Genomic DNA, 19,076 nt, shown 5'->3' on the forward strand with positions numbered 1-19,076 from the left:
AATCATTTTGAAATGTAAAGAACCACCATTGACCATCATACCTCCCATGTGAGCACTGCTGTAATGCTTTAACAATTGACGCCACATTTGGTCTGTAGTCCGGCTCGGCATCCCAACACTGCCTCATGAGTTTGATGACCCGACTATCCATAGATGACTCCGGGACTACAGGTCTGTACGGCGGGTCCTTGCACGCTTTTACCAACTTGATAATATCTACAAGGAGAAATTAACATTCACAGTACTAGTTTTACTCCTGCGAGAAGCTAATTCTCCCGTGTATCATTTTTACTTGGACACTATCGGTAATTACTCAAAATATTGCATAGCATAAAACCTCACTTGGTAACAAGTAACAGGGAGAGGTTGATGGTATAAAAAATTCTGAGAAACGGCTCCCTCTGAAGTGACGTAGTTTTCGAGAAAGAAGTAATTTTTCACGAATTTGACTTCGATACATCAGATTTAGAATTTGAGGTCTCGAAATCAACCATCTGAAAGCACGCAACTTCGTGTGACAAGGGTGTTTTTTTTTGTCATAGTTATCTCGCAACTCCGACGACTAATCGAGCTCAAATTTTCATAGGTTTGTTATTTTATACATATGTTGAGATACAGCAGGTGAGAAGACTTGTCTTTGACAATTACCAATAGTGTCCAGTGTCTTTAATTACTTCTTATAATATTATTAGCACCCCAAACATTATGTGGAGTCAGAAAAGGTGGATAACGTTATTCTGTGCAACCTGCCACAGTTTGTCCCACCATACGGCGAACTGTGGTACATAGCTATTATGATAACGCCCTCTGTTGAGTCTGCCGCCTTTATCCCCGCATATTCATTTCCAAGAAAATAGAAACGTATGGCTAGTCCTAAGTTAGGTCGAGTAACTCGTCCCGACTCGAGACACAACTAGTCTTAACGCTTTGAGAAATCGACCCAGCATATTTTTGTCAAATACCGTATACAATAACGATGGGCCAGATTATTGGGAACGGATTTAAATGGAGACACGAAAAGACCAGACTATTTGCCCTTCCAGCCTCGCTTTGGTACACTGATTTTAATGGAAATAACACAAGGTGGCTGCCCTATGATCAAGTTCGATAAAAGTTGACGCAGATTTTACAGAAAAAGAAACGAAATTTCAAATGCTTTTCCATAATTTGTTGAAGATGATTTCCTCAGATCGATTTATGTGTATATACAATCAAAATTAAACTTCTGTAATGAAATTACAGAAGTTTACTTTTACACAGACGAGTGTTACTTTGTATCCTCACTGGGAAAAAGGTTACCATTATATCACCCCTATACAAATTGACTGCACTTCCGTAAAGTTGTTAAGAAGATTCCCTCAGTTCGTGTGATTGTGTTTATAAAATCAAATTAAACTTATGTAATAACATTACAGAAAGGTAATAAGATAATTTTACTTGTGCACACACGAATGTAATTATATAACCCCACTGGGAAAAAGGTTACCACTATTGCATTCAGTAACTCTCATCTCTATCCAAAATAAACTTAATCATCAAACATCAGATTGACAATGATACCTTGAGCAGATAGCTCCACCATGCAATAAGGCGAGTCACGGAGGAATATTTCTTGTAGCAGTATCCCGTAGGAGTAGCAATCACCGCTCTGGGTCCCTTGCAGCGGCGGGGTCGCCATGTTCAGAAGCTCAGGTGCGACTATCAGCTTTTCTGATGGTAATGAGTACGTGGTACATGAATATAATCAAGTTAATGTTGAGTGGATTTTAAGAATGTTGATTCAAAACACGAAACACATGAGTTGTCTACTCGTCGCAGATGTTTGAAAAGAAATTCGGCAATGGCAGAACAAATTTGCAAGAAAAAAAACCAAGAGTTTTCAGGAAAGGAATATACAACAAACTACTTATCGTCTGTATTTAAAGGAACACGTTGCCTTGGATCGGTCGAGTTGGTCTTTGAAAAGCGTTTGTAACCGTTTTTTATAAAATGCATATGGGTAGAAAGATGTTGTAAAAGTAGAATACAATGATCCACACAAACATGCCTCAAAATTGCGTGGTTTTCCTTTTACCTCGTCGACTAACACGTCGGCCATTTATGGGGTCAAAATTTTGACTCCCATTAATGGCCGACCATGTTAGTTCGCACAGTAGAAGGAAAACCACGCAATTTCGAGGCAAACTTGTGTGGATCATTGTATTCTACTTTTAAAACATCTTTCCAACCATATGCATTTTATAAAAAACGGTTACAAACGCTTTTGTTTTGACCAACTCGTCCGATCCAAGGCAACGTGTTCCTTTAATATCCATGCTTCTCCTCATTGAACCCAAGTCTCGACACTCATGGGGTGACAGGTCTCTTTCTTCAGCCGCGCCACGCATCTGGAACTCTCTACCACTTAGTCTTCGATCTTGTCTTTGTACCGCAAAATTCAAGTCTCTTCTTGAAACTTATCTTATGTCACAGGTTTCCAAGGATTAATTTTGTTGTGTCTGTTTTTTCTTTGTGTTATGTTTTTTTTTTTTTTTTTTTTTACTGCGCCTTGAACACCCAGCAGGGTGGATATGTGCGCATTAACAGTCTTATTATTATTATTGATATTATTATTATTATTATTAATGTTGTTGGTTTGTTGTTGTTTTTTGGCTGTTGCTAAGCAGAATCAGTATGACTCCAACCCTTAGGGCATGTTGAATAAAACAAAATAAAAAGAAATCTCCGAATAATTGAAACAATGAACTTGTTGCGATTAAAATATAAATACCTTTTTTTGTACGAAAACTAACTTGGAGAACCAAACACCGTTCAATATCCTGAGAAAAGATTTGTATTCCCCATTCAATTGTTAAAACCGATAAAAAAAATTTCACTTAAAAAAAATGGAAGCGTTTTTGTAATTATCACCGAAAATCCGGAGTGGCTTTAGTCCAGGCAGGAATAATAATTCGTACACGGAATCATACGAGAAACATTTCTGACAGTAACGTTTCTCACATAATCACTATCTTGGGGGATAAAAACTTTGTTTATGTTCCCAAACCACATCACTTTAAGGTGAAATTATTCTCAAAATACTTTATACTATCGATAGCGGCTGTACTTCTAAGTTCTCCCCAAGTAAGTTTTGTTTTACCATTAATTTAAGAAGTGGTTACCAGTATACCTTCCATTAAAGGCAGTGGACACTATTGGTAATTACTCAAAATATTTTTTAGCACAAAACCTTTCTTGGTGACGAATAATTGGGACAGGTTGATGGTATAAAACATTGTGAGAAACGGCTCCCTCTGAAGTGCCATAGTTTTTGTGAAAGAAGTAATTTTCCACGAATTTGATTTCGAGACCTCAGATTTAGAAATTGAGGTCTCGAAATCAACCATCTAAATGCACATAACTTCGTGTGACATGGGTGTTTTTTCTTTCATTATTATCTCGCAAGTTCGATGACCGATTGAGCTCAAATTTTCACAGGTTTGTTATTTTATGCATATGTTGAGATACATCAACTGTGAAGGCTAGTCTTTGACAGTTACCAATAGTGTCCACTGCCTTTAAAACACCAAAGAAACAGCCAAACAATGTAATTGATGAGGTTACCACTTACTTGCGTATATCGCCTCCTCGCTGAAGCGGTTGTCCACCGCTCCCTCTCTGAGTTTGACCAGTCCGAAGTCCGAGATTTTGCAAACCCATCGACTGTCCACTAAGCAGTTGGATGAGCAGAGATTGCCGTGGGATATGATGGGAGAGGAGTGGAGGTGGTTCAAACCCTGTAGAATGAGCAACATAAAATGTAACCCCAATGAAATCAGTTCTAAGTAACACCTCGTACTATATAATAATAATAATAATAATAATAATAATAATAATAATAACAATAACAATAACAATAACAATAACAGTAACAGTAACAGTAACAGTAACAGTAACAGTAACAGTAACAGTAACAGTAACAGTAACAGTAACAGTAACAGTAACAGTAACAGTAACAGTAACAGTAACAGTAACAGTAACAGTAACAGTAACAGTAACAGTAACAGTAACAGTAACAGTAACAGTAACAGTAACAGTAACAGTAACAGTAACAGTAACAGTAACAGTAACAGTAACAGTAACAGTAACAGTAACAGTAACAGTAACAGTAACAGTAACAGTAACAGTAACAGTAACAGTAACAGTAACAGTAACAGTAACAGTAACAGTAACAGTAACAGTAACAGTAACAGTAACAGTAACAGTAACAGTAACAGTAACAGTAACAGTAACAGACATTGTAGCTGACATTGACCGGCTACAAAGGCTCCAAAACAATGCTGCTCGTATCATTTTCTTGCAACCCAAATACACACACGCATCCACTCTTCTCAAACAATTACACTGGTTACCAGTTAAACAACGCATCACCTTCAAAACATCAGTGAACATGCACAAAGCACTCTCCAACGTACTTCCACAATACCTTACAGAGTCGCTAAATTTCAACAAACCTGGCCGGAGTGGGCTCCGCTCCGGCCAGAATCTTACAATCCCTCGCACACACAAAATGGCAGGGGACCGGTCCTTTTCAGTCGCTGGTCCCCGGTGCTGGAACGCCCTACCAAGTCATATTCGGAACACCAACACACTCCAGACATTCAAGAGTAAATTAAAAACACATCTATTCTCATAATCGTCTTTTCCGTAGCACTCTTCCAGCGCATTGAATTTTGTAAAATGCGCTTTATAAGTCTCATTTATTATTATTATTATTATTAACAGTAACAGTAACAGTAACAGTAACAGTAACAGTAACAGTAATAGTAATAGTAATAGTAATAATAATAATAATAATAATAATAATAATAATAATAATAATAATAATAATAATAATAATAATAATAATAATAATAATAATAATAATAATAGTAATAATAGTAATAGTAATAATAACAATAAAACGGATTTATAATGCGCACTTCTCCAGAAAACCGATCAAGGCGACACAAAATGAAGACAGCTTACAATAGAAATTGTCATACCTCGGTAACAAATTGTGAAGTTTGATTGGTCGAGAACCAAACATGTGACGCGCAACAAAAACGCATGTTACATGGCTCGACGGGCCGGGGAACATGAAAAGTGATGTACACCGGTGTACATCACCTTGATAGTTCCCAGTGTTGGTCGATTTCCAGCACTGAGTACGAAACAACGGTGGGTTCGAGGGAATTGTTTCTTGTTCGTCTGCTTATTAAACACTTAATAGTCCGTCGTAATAATGTTTGACGATGACAACAGAACTTCGAGAAGAGGAATAACAATTATATAAAGGTATAACAAAACAATTGTTGCACGCTGTGACTGGGGTCCATGGGTTTTGTACACCCTCGGGGGGAAATGGCACCCTCGGCTTCGCCTCGGGTTCGATTCCCCCCTCGAGTGTACAAAACGCCATGGACCCCGTCACTGCGTGCAACATATGTACAATGAAGCATAAAGACAGATTCACATGGACATAATTATAGTAGAACAATACAAGCAAAGAGTAAACATGACCATTGATAATGATACTGACAAAAATTGTAATAACATACGTTGTGAGTAAGGAGCCTGTTCAAATAAGCCGAGGCAAAATACAAAAACAGTAGGCAAAGACAACATAACAAAACAAACAAACAAACGGACGGGAGAGAATTAAAAACTGGACCGGTATACTGAGCTAAATTCGATTAAATTCGCATTTATATTAGTATACAGATAATAAACATTGTTCAAGACACGTTGTTTATCATGAAAATGATTCAATATCTAACAGTAATGTTCTATAAAGCATCATTCATAATGACAGCAACGTATATTTAAAAAGATGTTTATAACTTGAAATGAACTTTGAATGAAGCCAATTCTGGAGATGTGAATGAGAAATATCAACAATTCACAAGCACACACAATGTTTGCTTTTTCATTGATTCTTCGTAATGGTAATTGTGTATGGTTACATAATAGCACAAAGTCATCCAAAAGTTTGCCCTATAAATGCATTATCCCCGCTCAATGGCCGATACTGACCTTTTATTACATCGGATTCAGCATGTGAAACTCTACAGAGTTGTTGTACCTCTTCGTAAGTTGACTCTTATCATAATAATAGAAATTGAATTAATTGTATTCTTACCCTGGCCACATCCATTGCAAAAGACCACTTGAAGAGATAGTCCAGCTTGATATGATCATTGTTCAGCACATCCTAAGACACAATGTGAACAAAACAGACACAAAAGGGAATTGTTAAGTCCAGCCATGGATACCTGCATGGTCCTCCATGGTCCAGCAGAACACAAAGGGAACATGAGGGGATCCAATTCCCAGAAGCGATAGTTGGGGGGCTGGACTTTCACTGAGCTACTTTAGTGCCATTGTGTTGTGTTTAATTGTTTCAAGGGCGTTGTCTCTTCTACCATGGAGGAAGAAAATTGCTTCTACTTGGAACATCCCCTGTGTGATCCACTATTACAGCTACGGGGTGCAAAAGGGGTGCAAATACACGTATATTGCACAATTTGGAATTTGTGTAAACAAAATGTTGTAACTGTGGTTGTTATTATCATACAGTCGTACATCAGTGAAAGAGTTATTAATTCCGCAAACTCTTCTATATTTTATTAATTCCTATTGCCAACCCACTGTAGTATTGCAATGATACCCTGAATGGAATGACGCCACGATTTTATTGTTTATAAAAGCCTGCAAGATTTGTTTGCCGATTGTCCCGTGAGGGTTTTTCTGTGATCTAAATGGGTTCGGAATTCTCCGTAGATTAAATTTTACTCTTATAATTATTCAAGACGTTTTGGCATAGTTGTTGCCTTTAGAATGCTTGCTTCCTTTTGACATTGAGTACTTCAGTATCGAATGTTAAAGAAACATTGCAGAATTGGTTTTGCTAGCGAAATGGTTGCTGGCAGTGTAAGCACTCTATGTTATCCACCGTATACATAAACTGACAAGTTTGAGATCGATCAGTCATCTGGGTCACGGGAGAACAGTGAAAACCGATTAAAAATGTTGCATTGCATCGAAGCCAAAATAAAAATGAATAAAACGCTCACTGGGCGATAAACTCCTAACGCGAAATTAGATTATTCATTTCTCATCAAAATGTGAAATTTCAGACAAAATATTTCAAAGGGATGTTTTCTACTATCATCATCACTAGACCGTGTAAGTTTTATGTAAATCTGTAACGTGACCTGATTGTGACCAAAAATGAATCTACCAAAAATATCAAAACCTTGTTTGCGAGTTAGACTCTCTTACCTGCAAACTGCCCCGACTGCAGTATCTATATACGATACAGATGGGCTGTTCTACGCATGCTCCCAGAAATTGGTTGATGTTCGTGTGTTGGAGATCGCGAAGCTAATAGCAAAGACAATAAAATAGAGGAACACATTATGACTAACAAAAATGTGTGGTTGGTTTGATGTTTTAGTTATGGGTACACCAATGGGTGTGGATCAACCCGAAGAGGACGATGCTTTCCACTGAAATAAACAGTTTATAAAACAACAGATGTACATGTAGGTCTTCAAAACCTGTGACACTGGCAAATACCAATTGGCAGTTAGATAAGTAGGCAATCCCATATTATTGTAAACTCAATATAGGTGAAATAAACAATGTCTAAAACAACTATGACAAACTAATGTTACTGGCCAATAGACCATGTGAGCCCTGTTACAATAAGTGTGACCTTGTACATTCTTTCAGAATTCTGGCAGGCAATATATTACACTGGCCCTATGGGAAAGTTTACATTTTGTGCCATAATTTCCACATAAAACCAAGAGTTATAAAAGTAAAAGCTGGTCAAATTTTGAGATGTGCCCCCTTTCATCATATCAAAAGTTGATAAGAATTAGACAATGCAATCTCCATAAATATAAGATGGTATGCATGCCTGCAAGGAAGTCCATGGCTCTGTGGCTCTTTTGTAAACATGTGATGTCACAGGTCACATCGTCTATAGAAATGGCAGTTAACTAAATTAAGCAACCTAACATCTTGCTAGCATTTGTTGCATCTATTGTTTTAAATATGTAGACACTCAAAACCATGTTCGTATGGTGATGGACAGATGTTGTTTTTCATTTTAGCGATGGTTAACTCTACTGTTTCAATTTGTATACGTCATCTCGATGTCACAGCTTTTGGCGCTTGATATTCTCGTAGATGAATTAATATTCAATGTTACAGATAACAAAACAGATTTGTAAATATGCCTTTTCAATTGTGTTCTTTAGATTCATGGTAAAAATGATAGAAGAATTTTTTTTTTTTTTTTAAACTCAGTCATCATCACCAATATGATTATTTCAAACGAAAACAAAAAATGTGTACCTCTTTAAAATCCTTCAGAATCTCTCTTGTAATGTGAACACTGGTTTTGTTGATGGATTTGATGGCCACCCATGACCCCTGGTAACGACCTACTTTTGTAAAGGCTTTGGAGCTGAAGAGAGACACGTTACTGCCGTCCGCCAACCCTCGTCCCTGGTCGTTCATTTGCGATGAAAACTGTCATGGTTATACAAAGAGGGTTCTAAAGGCAGTGGACACTATTGGTAATTACTCAAAATAATTATTAGCATTAAACCTCACTTGGTAACGAGTAATGGGGAGAGGTTGGCCGTATAAAACATTGTGAGAAACGGCTCCCTCTGAAGTGGAGTAGTTTTCGAGATAGAAGTAATTTTCCACGAATTTGATTTCGTGACCTCAAGTTTAGAACTTGAGGTCTCGAAATCAACCATTTAAACGCACACAACTTCGTGTGACTATGTTGTTTTCTTCTTTCATTATTATCTCGCAACTTTGATGACCGATTGAGCTCAAATTTTCACAGGTTAGTTATTTTATGCATATGTGGAGATACACCAACTGTGAAGGCTAGTCTTTGACAATTACCAATAGTGTCCGCTGCCTTTAATTAGTAATTACTTATACAACGCGGCACTATATAATTCTTTACCTTTTCTTACTGATTATTTAAATAAACAAAGACATACATTATTAAAGACGCTGGACACTATTGGTAATTGTCAAAGACCAGTCTTCTCACTTGATGTATCTCAACATATGCATAAAATAACAAACCTGTAAAAATTTGAGCTCAATCGGTTATCGAAGTTGCGAGATAATAATGAAAGAATAAACACCCTTGTCGCACGAAGTTGTGTGCTTTCAGATGCTTGATTTCGCGACCTCAAATTCTAAATCTGAGGTCTCGAAATCAAATTCGTTGAAAACTACTTCTTTCTCGAAAACTACATTACTTCAGAGGGAGCCGTTCCTCACAATGTTTTATACTATCAACTTCTCCCCATTACTCGTTACCAAGTTATGTTTTATGATAATAATTGTTTGGGGTAATAACCAATGGTGTCCACTGCCTTTAAGCAATAGTAAAGTGCTTTACGCAAAGGTTGATTAATAGGATTACTTAAAGCCATTGGACCCTTTCGGTACAGAAAAAAAAAAGTTCACAGATTTACAAATAATTTACAGGGTTTACAGAAGGTAATGGTGAAAGACTTCTCTTGAAATATTAGTCCATGAAATGCTTTACTTTTTGAGAAAACGGTAAAACAATATAAATTCTCGTTAACGAGAATTACGGATTTGTTATAAACACATGTTATGACACGGCGAAACGCGCGAAAACAGGAGTAAGTTTTCCCGTTATTTTCTCCCGACTCCGATGTCCGATTGAGCCTAAATTTCCACAGGATTGTTATTTTATATATAAGTTGTGATACACGAATTGTGGGACTTGGACAATACTGTTTACCGAAAGTGTATAATGGCTTTAAAGGCACTGGACATTATTGGTAATTACTCAAAATAATTGTTAGCACTAAAAAACTTACTTGGCAACAAGCAATGTAGAGCTGTTGATAGTATAAAACATTGTGAGAAACGGATCGCTCTGAAGTAAAGTAAAGTTCGAGAAAGAAGTGATTTTCCACAAATTTCATTTCGAGACATCAGATTTAGATTTTGAGGTCCCGAAATCAAGCATCCGAAAGCACACAGGGTGTTTTTTCTTCCATTATTATCTCGCAACTTTGACAACAATGTTTGTGCATATTATGTTGAGATACACCAAGTGAGAGTACTAGTCTTTGACAATTACCGAAGGTGCCCACAGTGCCTTTAAATCATAAAATTTTATTGTCGCCAGAAAATTGATGTCGATGTTTATTCCATCAACGAACTATGACAGATGATGCTCTTTCAAGACGAAAAACATACACACTTTCCAATTATGCCATGCACAATGCACACAGTGTGGATGGAACGTCAATGCAACGTTATTTTTCTGCACGGCTGAAATCAAATGTGCTGTAATGTCAGCATTCCAGCCCTAAGTCAAATTAGTTTAATTATTCGCGGATTTGCTTTTGTGGAAGATACGTTGAATGAAGGTTTATAACTGGCTTAAGGCACTGGACATTGTTGGTTATTACTCAAAATAATTGTTAGCATAAAAAACCTACTTGACAACAAGCAAAGTAGAACGTCAATGCAACGTTATTTTTGTGCGTGGCTGAATGTACGCGCCATGTCAGGTACCCGAAAATCAAACTTAATTTGTCCCTTGCGTCTTTATGTTTTGTTGCAATATACGTTGAATGGAGGCTTGTTACTGTCTCAAATCTTTGAGGGAGACAACATATATATACGATGGATGATTGCCTGTACCTGTTTCAAGTCTGCAAACAAAAAATGTTATCTAAAATGTAAATCAAAATCAAACCTAGCATCTCTACGCGCACAAAATATGTGTTCCTTCACACCTTTGGGTTCGAAACTCAATCTGGTTCAAACAAGATGTCGCGACGTTTACAAATTGAAACGGACATTGCAAACAAGTGTCGGGTTGAGACAATGTAGGGTGTCTCTAACCAGACACGAAGGGAAGCGTGTTGGTGCAATATTGACACTTATTGAGAACTTGAAACCCGACTGAGAAAACATCGCCGTGGTCTTTGTTTCCCTAATTGCTGATTGGGCCGCGTTCAAATTGATAGTGACTTTGGTTGCAGCGGCATGCAGATCACTATCTTAAAGATGCATTCGTCAACGTGACATATACAGTTAAAGGCGCTAGACACGTTTGGTATGTGTCAAAGACCAGTATTCTCACTTGGTGTATCCCCACATGTAAAAAAAAATAACGAATCTGTTAAAATTTGGACTACATTGGAAATCGAAGTTGCAAAGGAACAATGAAAGAAAAATTATCCTGTTGCAAAATTGTGTGTGCTTTCATGTGCATAATTAAAGGCTGCATGCCTGAAGTCTTTAGATATTTGAGTGAGAAATTTACACATTTCGTCAAAAAACTACGTTACTTCAGAAAAACCCGTTTCTCACAATAAGTTTTACCACCAGCATCTCTCCATTGCTCTTTATCAAGTACGTTGTTATGCTGATTTTTGTTTGAGTTAAATTTCCACGAGTTTCAGTGCACTTACGATGCCTCACTACCACAGGCATGGTCGTGGTCGCTCATAAGAACACAATATCAATGTCGTGTCTTGCTGCGTGTGTTTAAAAAGACCTGCTTGAACGAAAATGTCAAGTCGTGAACTTTGCTGAATTCCACTTAAAATGTTTTCGATGAATAAGGAAATCGAGTCATATGATTATAAATAGGTTTCATTTGTGTAAAAAAACAATCATTTTGTATGCCCTTGTCCAGAGCTTTTCTGCGAGATATGCGAAAAGCCCCGTTACGTAATCACTCTCAAAACGTCATAAGTAGATAAAGCCGCTTTGTTGCAGCGTGGATGTATAACAAAGCAAACTCCCACAAATGACAAAACTCCCTTTGACGCCCGCTCTCAACGGCAGAAGGTAGGGGCCTGATTTTTTACTCGATAATTACGAAAAGTCCAGAAGTGTACACATATCAAAATTACATTAAAATGGTGAACAAGTGCATTATAAACAAGTAAAAATACCATTTCTGTTGAAAACATTCCGCTCAGGTAGCTGTTTAATATTGCTGCAGATTCTCTTGCGACACTGATATGAAGGGCGACTCGAATCTCGGTCACGTCGCCGTCTACTTAGTAATAATGCCATTAATTGACAGTTGTTATAGCCACAACCGCTTTGTCCTTCGAAAAAGCCAGATTTAATGAAACTCGACGTATGCTCTGAAACAACAGCGGGTTTAAACATGTGCATGTTGTTCATGGCTGAGTAAAGTTTTTGTTTTGTTTTTTTTTCCATTATTTGTAAATCGGTGCCTTTCTAAACTTTGTCAAAGCACACGTTTGTGGTTACGGTTCTAACGAAGTGGCTGTGAAACTGACTGAACCTACAATCACAAGCCGTGGTTTTAGAAATAGTCTAAAACCGGTACCTCTATATTTTGATAAGTCTGGATCAGGTTATTTCAGCTACGTGCTCTCGGTATCCGTTGCCTAGTATACCCTGCATGGTCTCATTAAAGTTCTAGTATACTACACCGGATATAATCTAACCCCGGGTAAACTCATTCACATCACGGCCTGGGGAAGCTTGCTCGTTACACAACCGGCTTGCATGCGCCTCCAATACACCGACGGGCTGTGTTATGCTACGATTTACCCGTACATTAAAGACACTATTGGTGTTATTAATGGGCACTATTGGTATTACTAACAATAATTATTGTAAGCATAAAACCTTACTTGGTAACGAGCAATGGAGAGCTGTTGATAGTATAACACATTGTGGGGAAAGCTCCTTCTGAAGTAGGAGGTAGTTTCTCACTCAAATTAATAAAATACTTCAGGTATGAAGCCTTTTTAGGCATCTGAAAAAAACAAAAAGTGTGCAAGCAAGGTGCTTTTCCTTTCATTATTATTTTGCAACTTCGTTGACCAATTGAGTCAACGTTTCCATTGTGGGAGGTATAAAGCATTGTGAGAAACGTCACCCTCTGAAGTACGTAGTTTTTGAGAAAGAGATAATTTCTCACCCACTTCAGCTGAAGCCATTTATTATGCATCTGAAAACACACAAAGTGGTGCAACAAGGGTGGTTTTTTTTTCAATCATTATTCTCTAACAAATTCGATGACCAATTTAGTCCAAATTTTATCAGGTTTGTTATTACTTTTTATGCATACGTTTGGATACATCAAGTGAGAATACTGGTCTTTGAGGGTTACCAAAGGTGACCAGTGCCTTTAAGCGTTTCTGTACACGACGTTTCTGATTGATCGCGATAGTTTCGACAATGCAACAGTAGTCACGATCGATTATAGTTTAGGCCAGGGCAGTTGGCTGCTGCCATGCAGTAATTGTATTGAAAAATAATGACAGACTGCGTAACTCTGGACTGTATACGTCACTACACTTAGTGCAGTAACAATTGAATCTGTCTACGTAAATCCATTATAAGCTGATTGAATATACGAAATGGAGGATGGGAGCACACTCTCAATTACTGTTTCAAAAGGGAAACAGTAATTAGTGTCGAATGTGTAGTGCTTCAACACTTATTATTGATGTCAGTACAAACGCAACACCTACTGTTAAAGTCCAAAGCTACGCAACCTCGCGAAGTTACATCTCAATCCACTAAAAGGACATTGCAGTCGGATTATCACGTGCGCATACTTGCTATGTTGTGAACCTTGTTCTAAGTGTATAAGCGCATTTATATATATTTTTCCAGTAGGCCCACTATTACATAAGATATACGAATTTAACAGATGTTTCTATGTGATGGTGTAAACGTTTCACACATTTAATCGCGCATTCATTTAAAATGGAGATTTGCAGTGAAATCCTACGTTCTTACAATAAAAAAAATGCACGCTGCTGCCTGCAGACGGCCAATCAAAACAAACACGAATGGCTTACGTCACTCCACATTTATCCAATGAAGTGATTGTATGGTTCTAAAATCAATACCTGTATTTATCTTTGTGGATAAAGACATGGTACCAGTCTAGTCTGCTGCCACTTAGCGTTCCAAAGTCTCCCATTATATTACTGTTGTGTATACCTTTGCCATGCTGAATTCATAACTGGTGCCGATTTTCCTTCTTGAGTGTTCAGCATGGGAACTGAAGATGATGTCATCGTAGTTTATCTTCCACACTTGCCTTCTCAGCTCTGCTTCGTATTTACGATTCCTGGCAACAACAAAAAGAGACAAAATACTCGGTCTTCAGATAAAAACATAGTTAATCACTATAATAGCGCATTTCACAATAAACGTATTAATTCACTTTACACAAGTGCCCTGGTCACTGGGCCAATAACGTCCATTGAACTTTCTCAGCTCCCTAGGAAGTATACAACCCGGGGGCAAACGTAGCGCTCTAAAAACTTTCTTCATACAAAATACTACCCTTGAAGGTACCCATCTATACCCCTGGGTGAAGAGAAGCAATTATAGTAAACTATCACGACCGGGACTCGAACCCACACTCTGATAACTTTAAGTCGATGCTCTAAACCACTCGGCCATGAAACCTCTATCAGAATTATAAACGAATTTTTTGGGCACAATTGCCATACGGTATACGGTTAGAAACAATCGGATATAGACAAAATATCAGCCTAATCGTCGGTGTTTTTATACGATCTATCTAGAAAAGCAGGCACTTCAACACATTAAACGTTGCTTTGGCTATTATTGCCCAGCCGTAAAACCACAGACTAAATGTGTCCACACATGGTTTATTAAACTGGATAGGCAATCGGCTCATTTATTTTGTGAGATTTTATTGTCGTTGTTAGGCAGCAAGCTGCGAGATTCATAACCGTGTCCGCCCGTTTTACGAGTTCCTTGTCAGTAGAGGGAATTCAAGTTCAATAAAATCAAATCGGTTTTGTGTTGGTTGGCAGAATGTAGTGTTACCTTACCACCCTTAGCAGTGTAAAGTTTGATTCTTTCCAGTATTTACGTGACAGCCGTGGTGTCCAATTTCACACCCGAGTTTTGTTTTTTTAGTGACGGGTATAGAATGCCTCATTATACCCTTTAACATCAATCGTGCAGTAACACTGGTAAGCATTCCAAATGAACGACTGTTCATGCAACAAATAATTTTACCTTCATCGACAGTTACAAATGTATTGGGACAACCTCATGTTTCTAGTTCATGTGTGGCAAGCACCATTGTTTGGAGGTTTTATACGGCTTGCGAGCTCCAGTGATTAAACTTACTTAATGAAACATCCTTTGTTTTTGTTACCAGGTTCCAATTTCATACAGCTGCTTCAGCCAAGTTTGCAAATATTGCTTGACACATATCTGCTGAGCAGTAAGGAGCAGGATACCAGTCACAAATTGTACATGTCATGTGGTATTTTGGCCGGTAACCTTATTCTTGTTAGCATAATTGTGTTTGTGCTTAGCTAATTTGTTTTAAATTAAAGCCTCCGTTTAAAATTGGGCCAAGGTTTTCCTAAGGTTTGCGAGTGATTACAGCTCACTTCACAAAGCATCCTCGGTTTTATTACCAATGCAGGACCTGACATCAATGATTGGAAGCGTAATTATTAACTCAGTGTCTTTGTCCTACATTAAGCTTTGTTTGAATAATATTACTGGGTGCAGACAAAGCAAACATAAGGGGGGAAATTTTCAGTAAATAGATGAAACTATAAACCGAGGCCATTAAAGGGAAGGTACGTTTAGTAACCACTCATAAAATCTATGGCAATAAAACCTTCATTGGCAAGAAGTACAATAGCTTTTGAGAAGTGTAAAGCCGCGTTCGCACTGGACTTAATTTGTGCAGACTAACCGAGCCAATGGGTAACTTTACCAATTTTAAGTCCAGTGCGTACAGCCCAGGTAACGGTGGGAAAGTTTAATGCAGTGCGAACACGGCTAAAGGCTTTTTGAGAATCATTTTTCGTCGAAGTAAATTGGTTATGGTATAATATATCAGTTTACATGTTACCCACACGCTGAATTTGAGACGTTACTGTTAGAAGATTTTCTCCGAGTGTGATGCGCGGTTGTATTTACGATTCCTTTTTGGACTATAAACGCTCAAGATTTTCGGCGGCATCTCAAAAAAAATTACCACATTTTGAATTACAATTTTCACAGGTTACAGTTTGTCTGTAAACCTACATTTATTAATTGGGATTTTAAAAAAACTGGACACTTTTCAAAGACCAGTTTTCCCACTTGGTGTATCTCAACATATGCATACAAATAACAAACGTACGAAAATTTGAGCTCAATTATATTGGTCGTCGAAGTTGAGAGATAATAATGAAAGAACAAACACCCTTGTCACATGCAGTTGTGTGCTTTCATGCGTTTGATTTCGAGACCTCAAATTCTGAGGCCTCGAAATCAAATTCGTGGAAAATAACTTCTTTTTCGAAAACTAAATACGTTCCTTCAGAGGAAGCCGTTTCTCACAATGTTTTATACTATATATCAAAACTCATTACCAAGTAATGTTTTATGCTATAGCAACTTTTTTTGAGTAATTACCAATAGTGTCCACTGCCTTTAAATTTTAAAACGAAACGCTACCACCCTTTGAAACGAAATTTTCCGTAGGATAGTTGTAGTGTATAGCTACACTTCGGACTAAAACAATCGAACGATTCTAAAAAGTAAATGCATATACGTTCCTTTCAGGCAAATGATAACCACGGTTTTTATTAGCCCCCGTGTGAACGCAGATGGTTTACCTGTAGATGAATAATGCAACGATGCACGTGATGATGACGAAGGTGATAGACGAAACTATAATAATGGCGAGTTCAGGAGCTGTACAAAGGAAATAGAAACAAAATCAAATGAGTGTCAATGTAATGCAAACTTAGACAGAGGAGTTCTAAGAACATTACTGAAGCACTGTTTTTTTTTATCATTCTGCAATAAATTCTGATGCACCAATATCAGTGCCAATGATGGACAATGGCACAACTGCGGGGGAGGGGGCAATTCATGTTCTGAAACGTGTATTTTGTTTAAAAACTCATTGTCTTCTTATCGGGATGGTTTTTGTTTTTGTTTTTTTCGTTGTTTCCCTGTTTTTTTTTATGAGACAAATTCCCAATATGCTGCAGCGGGAGTCCCATCACCCATTGATGCTCCAAATTCTTCGCGTTTGGAAGTAGAACCGACCCCAACATTTTCTAAAGAATTCCAAAGAATTCCAAAGCACAATGAATATACAATAGGAGAGGATGGGGAGGGGGGGGGGTACACCTTGTCACATATTGAGCACCTAGCGTTTCTTTTAACCAAAAGGTACAAGGTATTTATAAGGACCCTTTAGTGCCATAGACATTCAGCAATTGTGTGTATGTATTGTGTGTGTGTGTTTTTTGTCTAGGTGATTTTCCTGTGAACGGAATTCGGCGACCCAAAGCTGGTAACTGCCAATCTCTCTCCTACAAACATCGGTTTAACGTCTTTTCATTCAATCTCTTTTTCCTACATGTCTGAATGCGTTCACTATAATGGATATGTTCTGGAATGCTTTAGGTTAATTTTTGAAATAATCCATATATTTTTTTTTTTAGATACACAGCAATTTCACCAGCTGCTCCCTCTTTATTCTGATCGCCAGTGTCGTCTGTAATGGGCGGGAAAAAGTCCAACACTCTCCCGCCCGGATGCAATATTTCCTGTTAGTAATCAGAGGGACGGTAAACCCGGTCTCAGGGACGGAAATGCTACTGTCAACAATGTGGTACCGTGTAGCTGATTTTGTGGTGTTGCTGGAAAAAAGTGGTATTTTCTTCAGTGTCGCAAGACTCCAAGCGTTGTTTGTACAGGTAAGCCTATGCACCATGTCAATAATTGGAAAAGGTTGGTTTTATGGTCTTCAAGAACTCTGTGACAGTAACCTTGATGTTGAAACGATTTCCTAGTTCATCATTGGTGAACCGGGAAATAGTTATTTATTCACACGTTTCGCATTGGTGAAATATATGAACAAGGAACTTTTGTTGCCACACTAAGATTACATGGCGTGTTTATTATAAACTAATTATGTGGTATCTGCGGGAGTGGCGCAAGATTCAGGGCATACTTGAACAGATAGGCCTCTATGGTATTGTCATCATTAGTGAACCGGGAGCCGATGTAGTTATTCATCATGTTCCGATGCAATGTATCGAAACGGTGCAATGTAACGATTTCCCAGTTCGTCATTCGTGAACCGGGAGCTGAGTTATTTATTCACATGTACCGATGCAATGAATTGCAATGGTGCAATGTGACGATTTCCCAGGTCATCATTAGTGAACCGGGAGCTAGTTATTTATTCCCTTCTACAGAGGCAAGGTATCGTAATGTTAATGTGAACTATAACTTTATTGCCACACTATTTCTTAACTGTTGTCCATGGTGGAAACCTCGTACATAGAAGAGGTTAGCACATACTGCCATATAACCTAATAACAGCGCTTTTATGTGTATATTGAGTCTTGTGCGTTTTATGACAAGGGACCCCACAAGGAAGTAGAATAACAATAGCAGGACCCCACAAACCCGGGATCCGTACGGCTGGCGAATAGTGACACTTACTTGTGAGTCCCTCCGGGCAGAATTCGCTACTCCAACCGCACTCGGGGCCGTTTGCTGGTGGTTCCGTGCTCCCTCCCGGCCAATAGATCGTCCTGTTGATGTCCTTGTATTTTGGGTTACTAAAATCGAATGACATAAAATATTTAATTGTATAGTTTACCCGTCTTATGTTTAGCAATTATTAACAGCTGATTGGAAACTCGAGTAGGAAGCCATTAATAATTTATGTGACTTTCATTCGCCGTATAATTGTGGTATTAAAAATGACAAGTGTCAATTTTTATGGCGATAGGTCAGGTGTTTAAAAAAATAATCCCTTCTAAAAGGAAGTAATTTTCAAGAAAACTGTATCTGCAAACTAGAAAAGGCCGCAACACCTGTTTCGCTTGTTGTACCAACAATAAATACAAAGCTTAAATATTGGAAATTGTCCCCTATTTTCTTCTGACTCTTCTTTAAACACACATCTTCACAGACCACCAAAAAAAAAAAAAAAAAAAAAAAAACTT

At 37.9% G+C, this 19,076-nt stretch overlaps 1 protein-coding gene across 2 annotated transcripts in view; it reads right to left on the reverse strand.

Annotated features, from left to right (window-relative positions):
- LOC139937032 (atrial natriuretic peptide receptor 1-like) overlaps positions 1–19,076 on the reverse strand; it is a 68,364-nt gene that overhangs the window by 20,173 nt on the left and 29,115 nt on the right. For both annotated transcript variants that reach the window (XM_071931983.1, XM_071931984.1), the window contains exons 6-14: positions 18,568–18,686; positions 16,719–16,797; positions 14,056–14,185; positions 8,386–8,562; positions 7,303–7,404; positions 6,161–6,232; positions 3,611–3,776; positions 1,561–1,710; positions 42–216 (exon numbers count right to left, since the gene is read on the reverse strand). In XM_071931983.1, the coding sequence (XP_071788084.1) occupies positions 42–216; positions 1,561–1,710; positions 3,611–3,776; positions 6,161–6,232; positions 7,303–7,404; positions 8,386–8,562; positions 14,056–14,185; positions 16,719–16,797; positions 18,568–18,686 (1,170 nt within the window). The remainder of the gene's footprint in view (positions 1–41; positions 217–1,560; positions 1,711–3,610; positions 3,777–6,160; positions 6,233–7,302; positions 7,405–8,385; positions 8,563–14,055; positions 14,186–16,718; positions 16,798–18,567; positions 18,687–19,076) is intronic.

The sequence above is a fragment of the Asterias amurensis genome, chromosome 5 (genome assembly GCF_032118995.1).
Source record: "Asterias amurensis chromosome 5, ASM3211899v1".
NCBI lineage: Eukaryota > Metazoa > Echinodermata > Asteroidea > Forcipulatida > Asteriidae > Asterias > Asterias amurensis.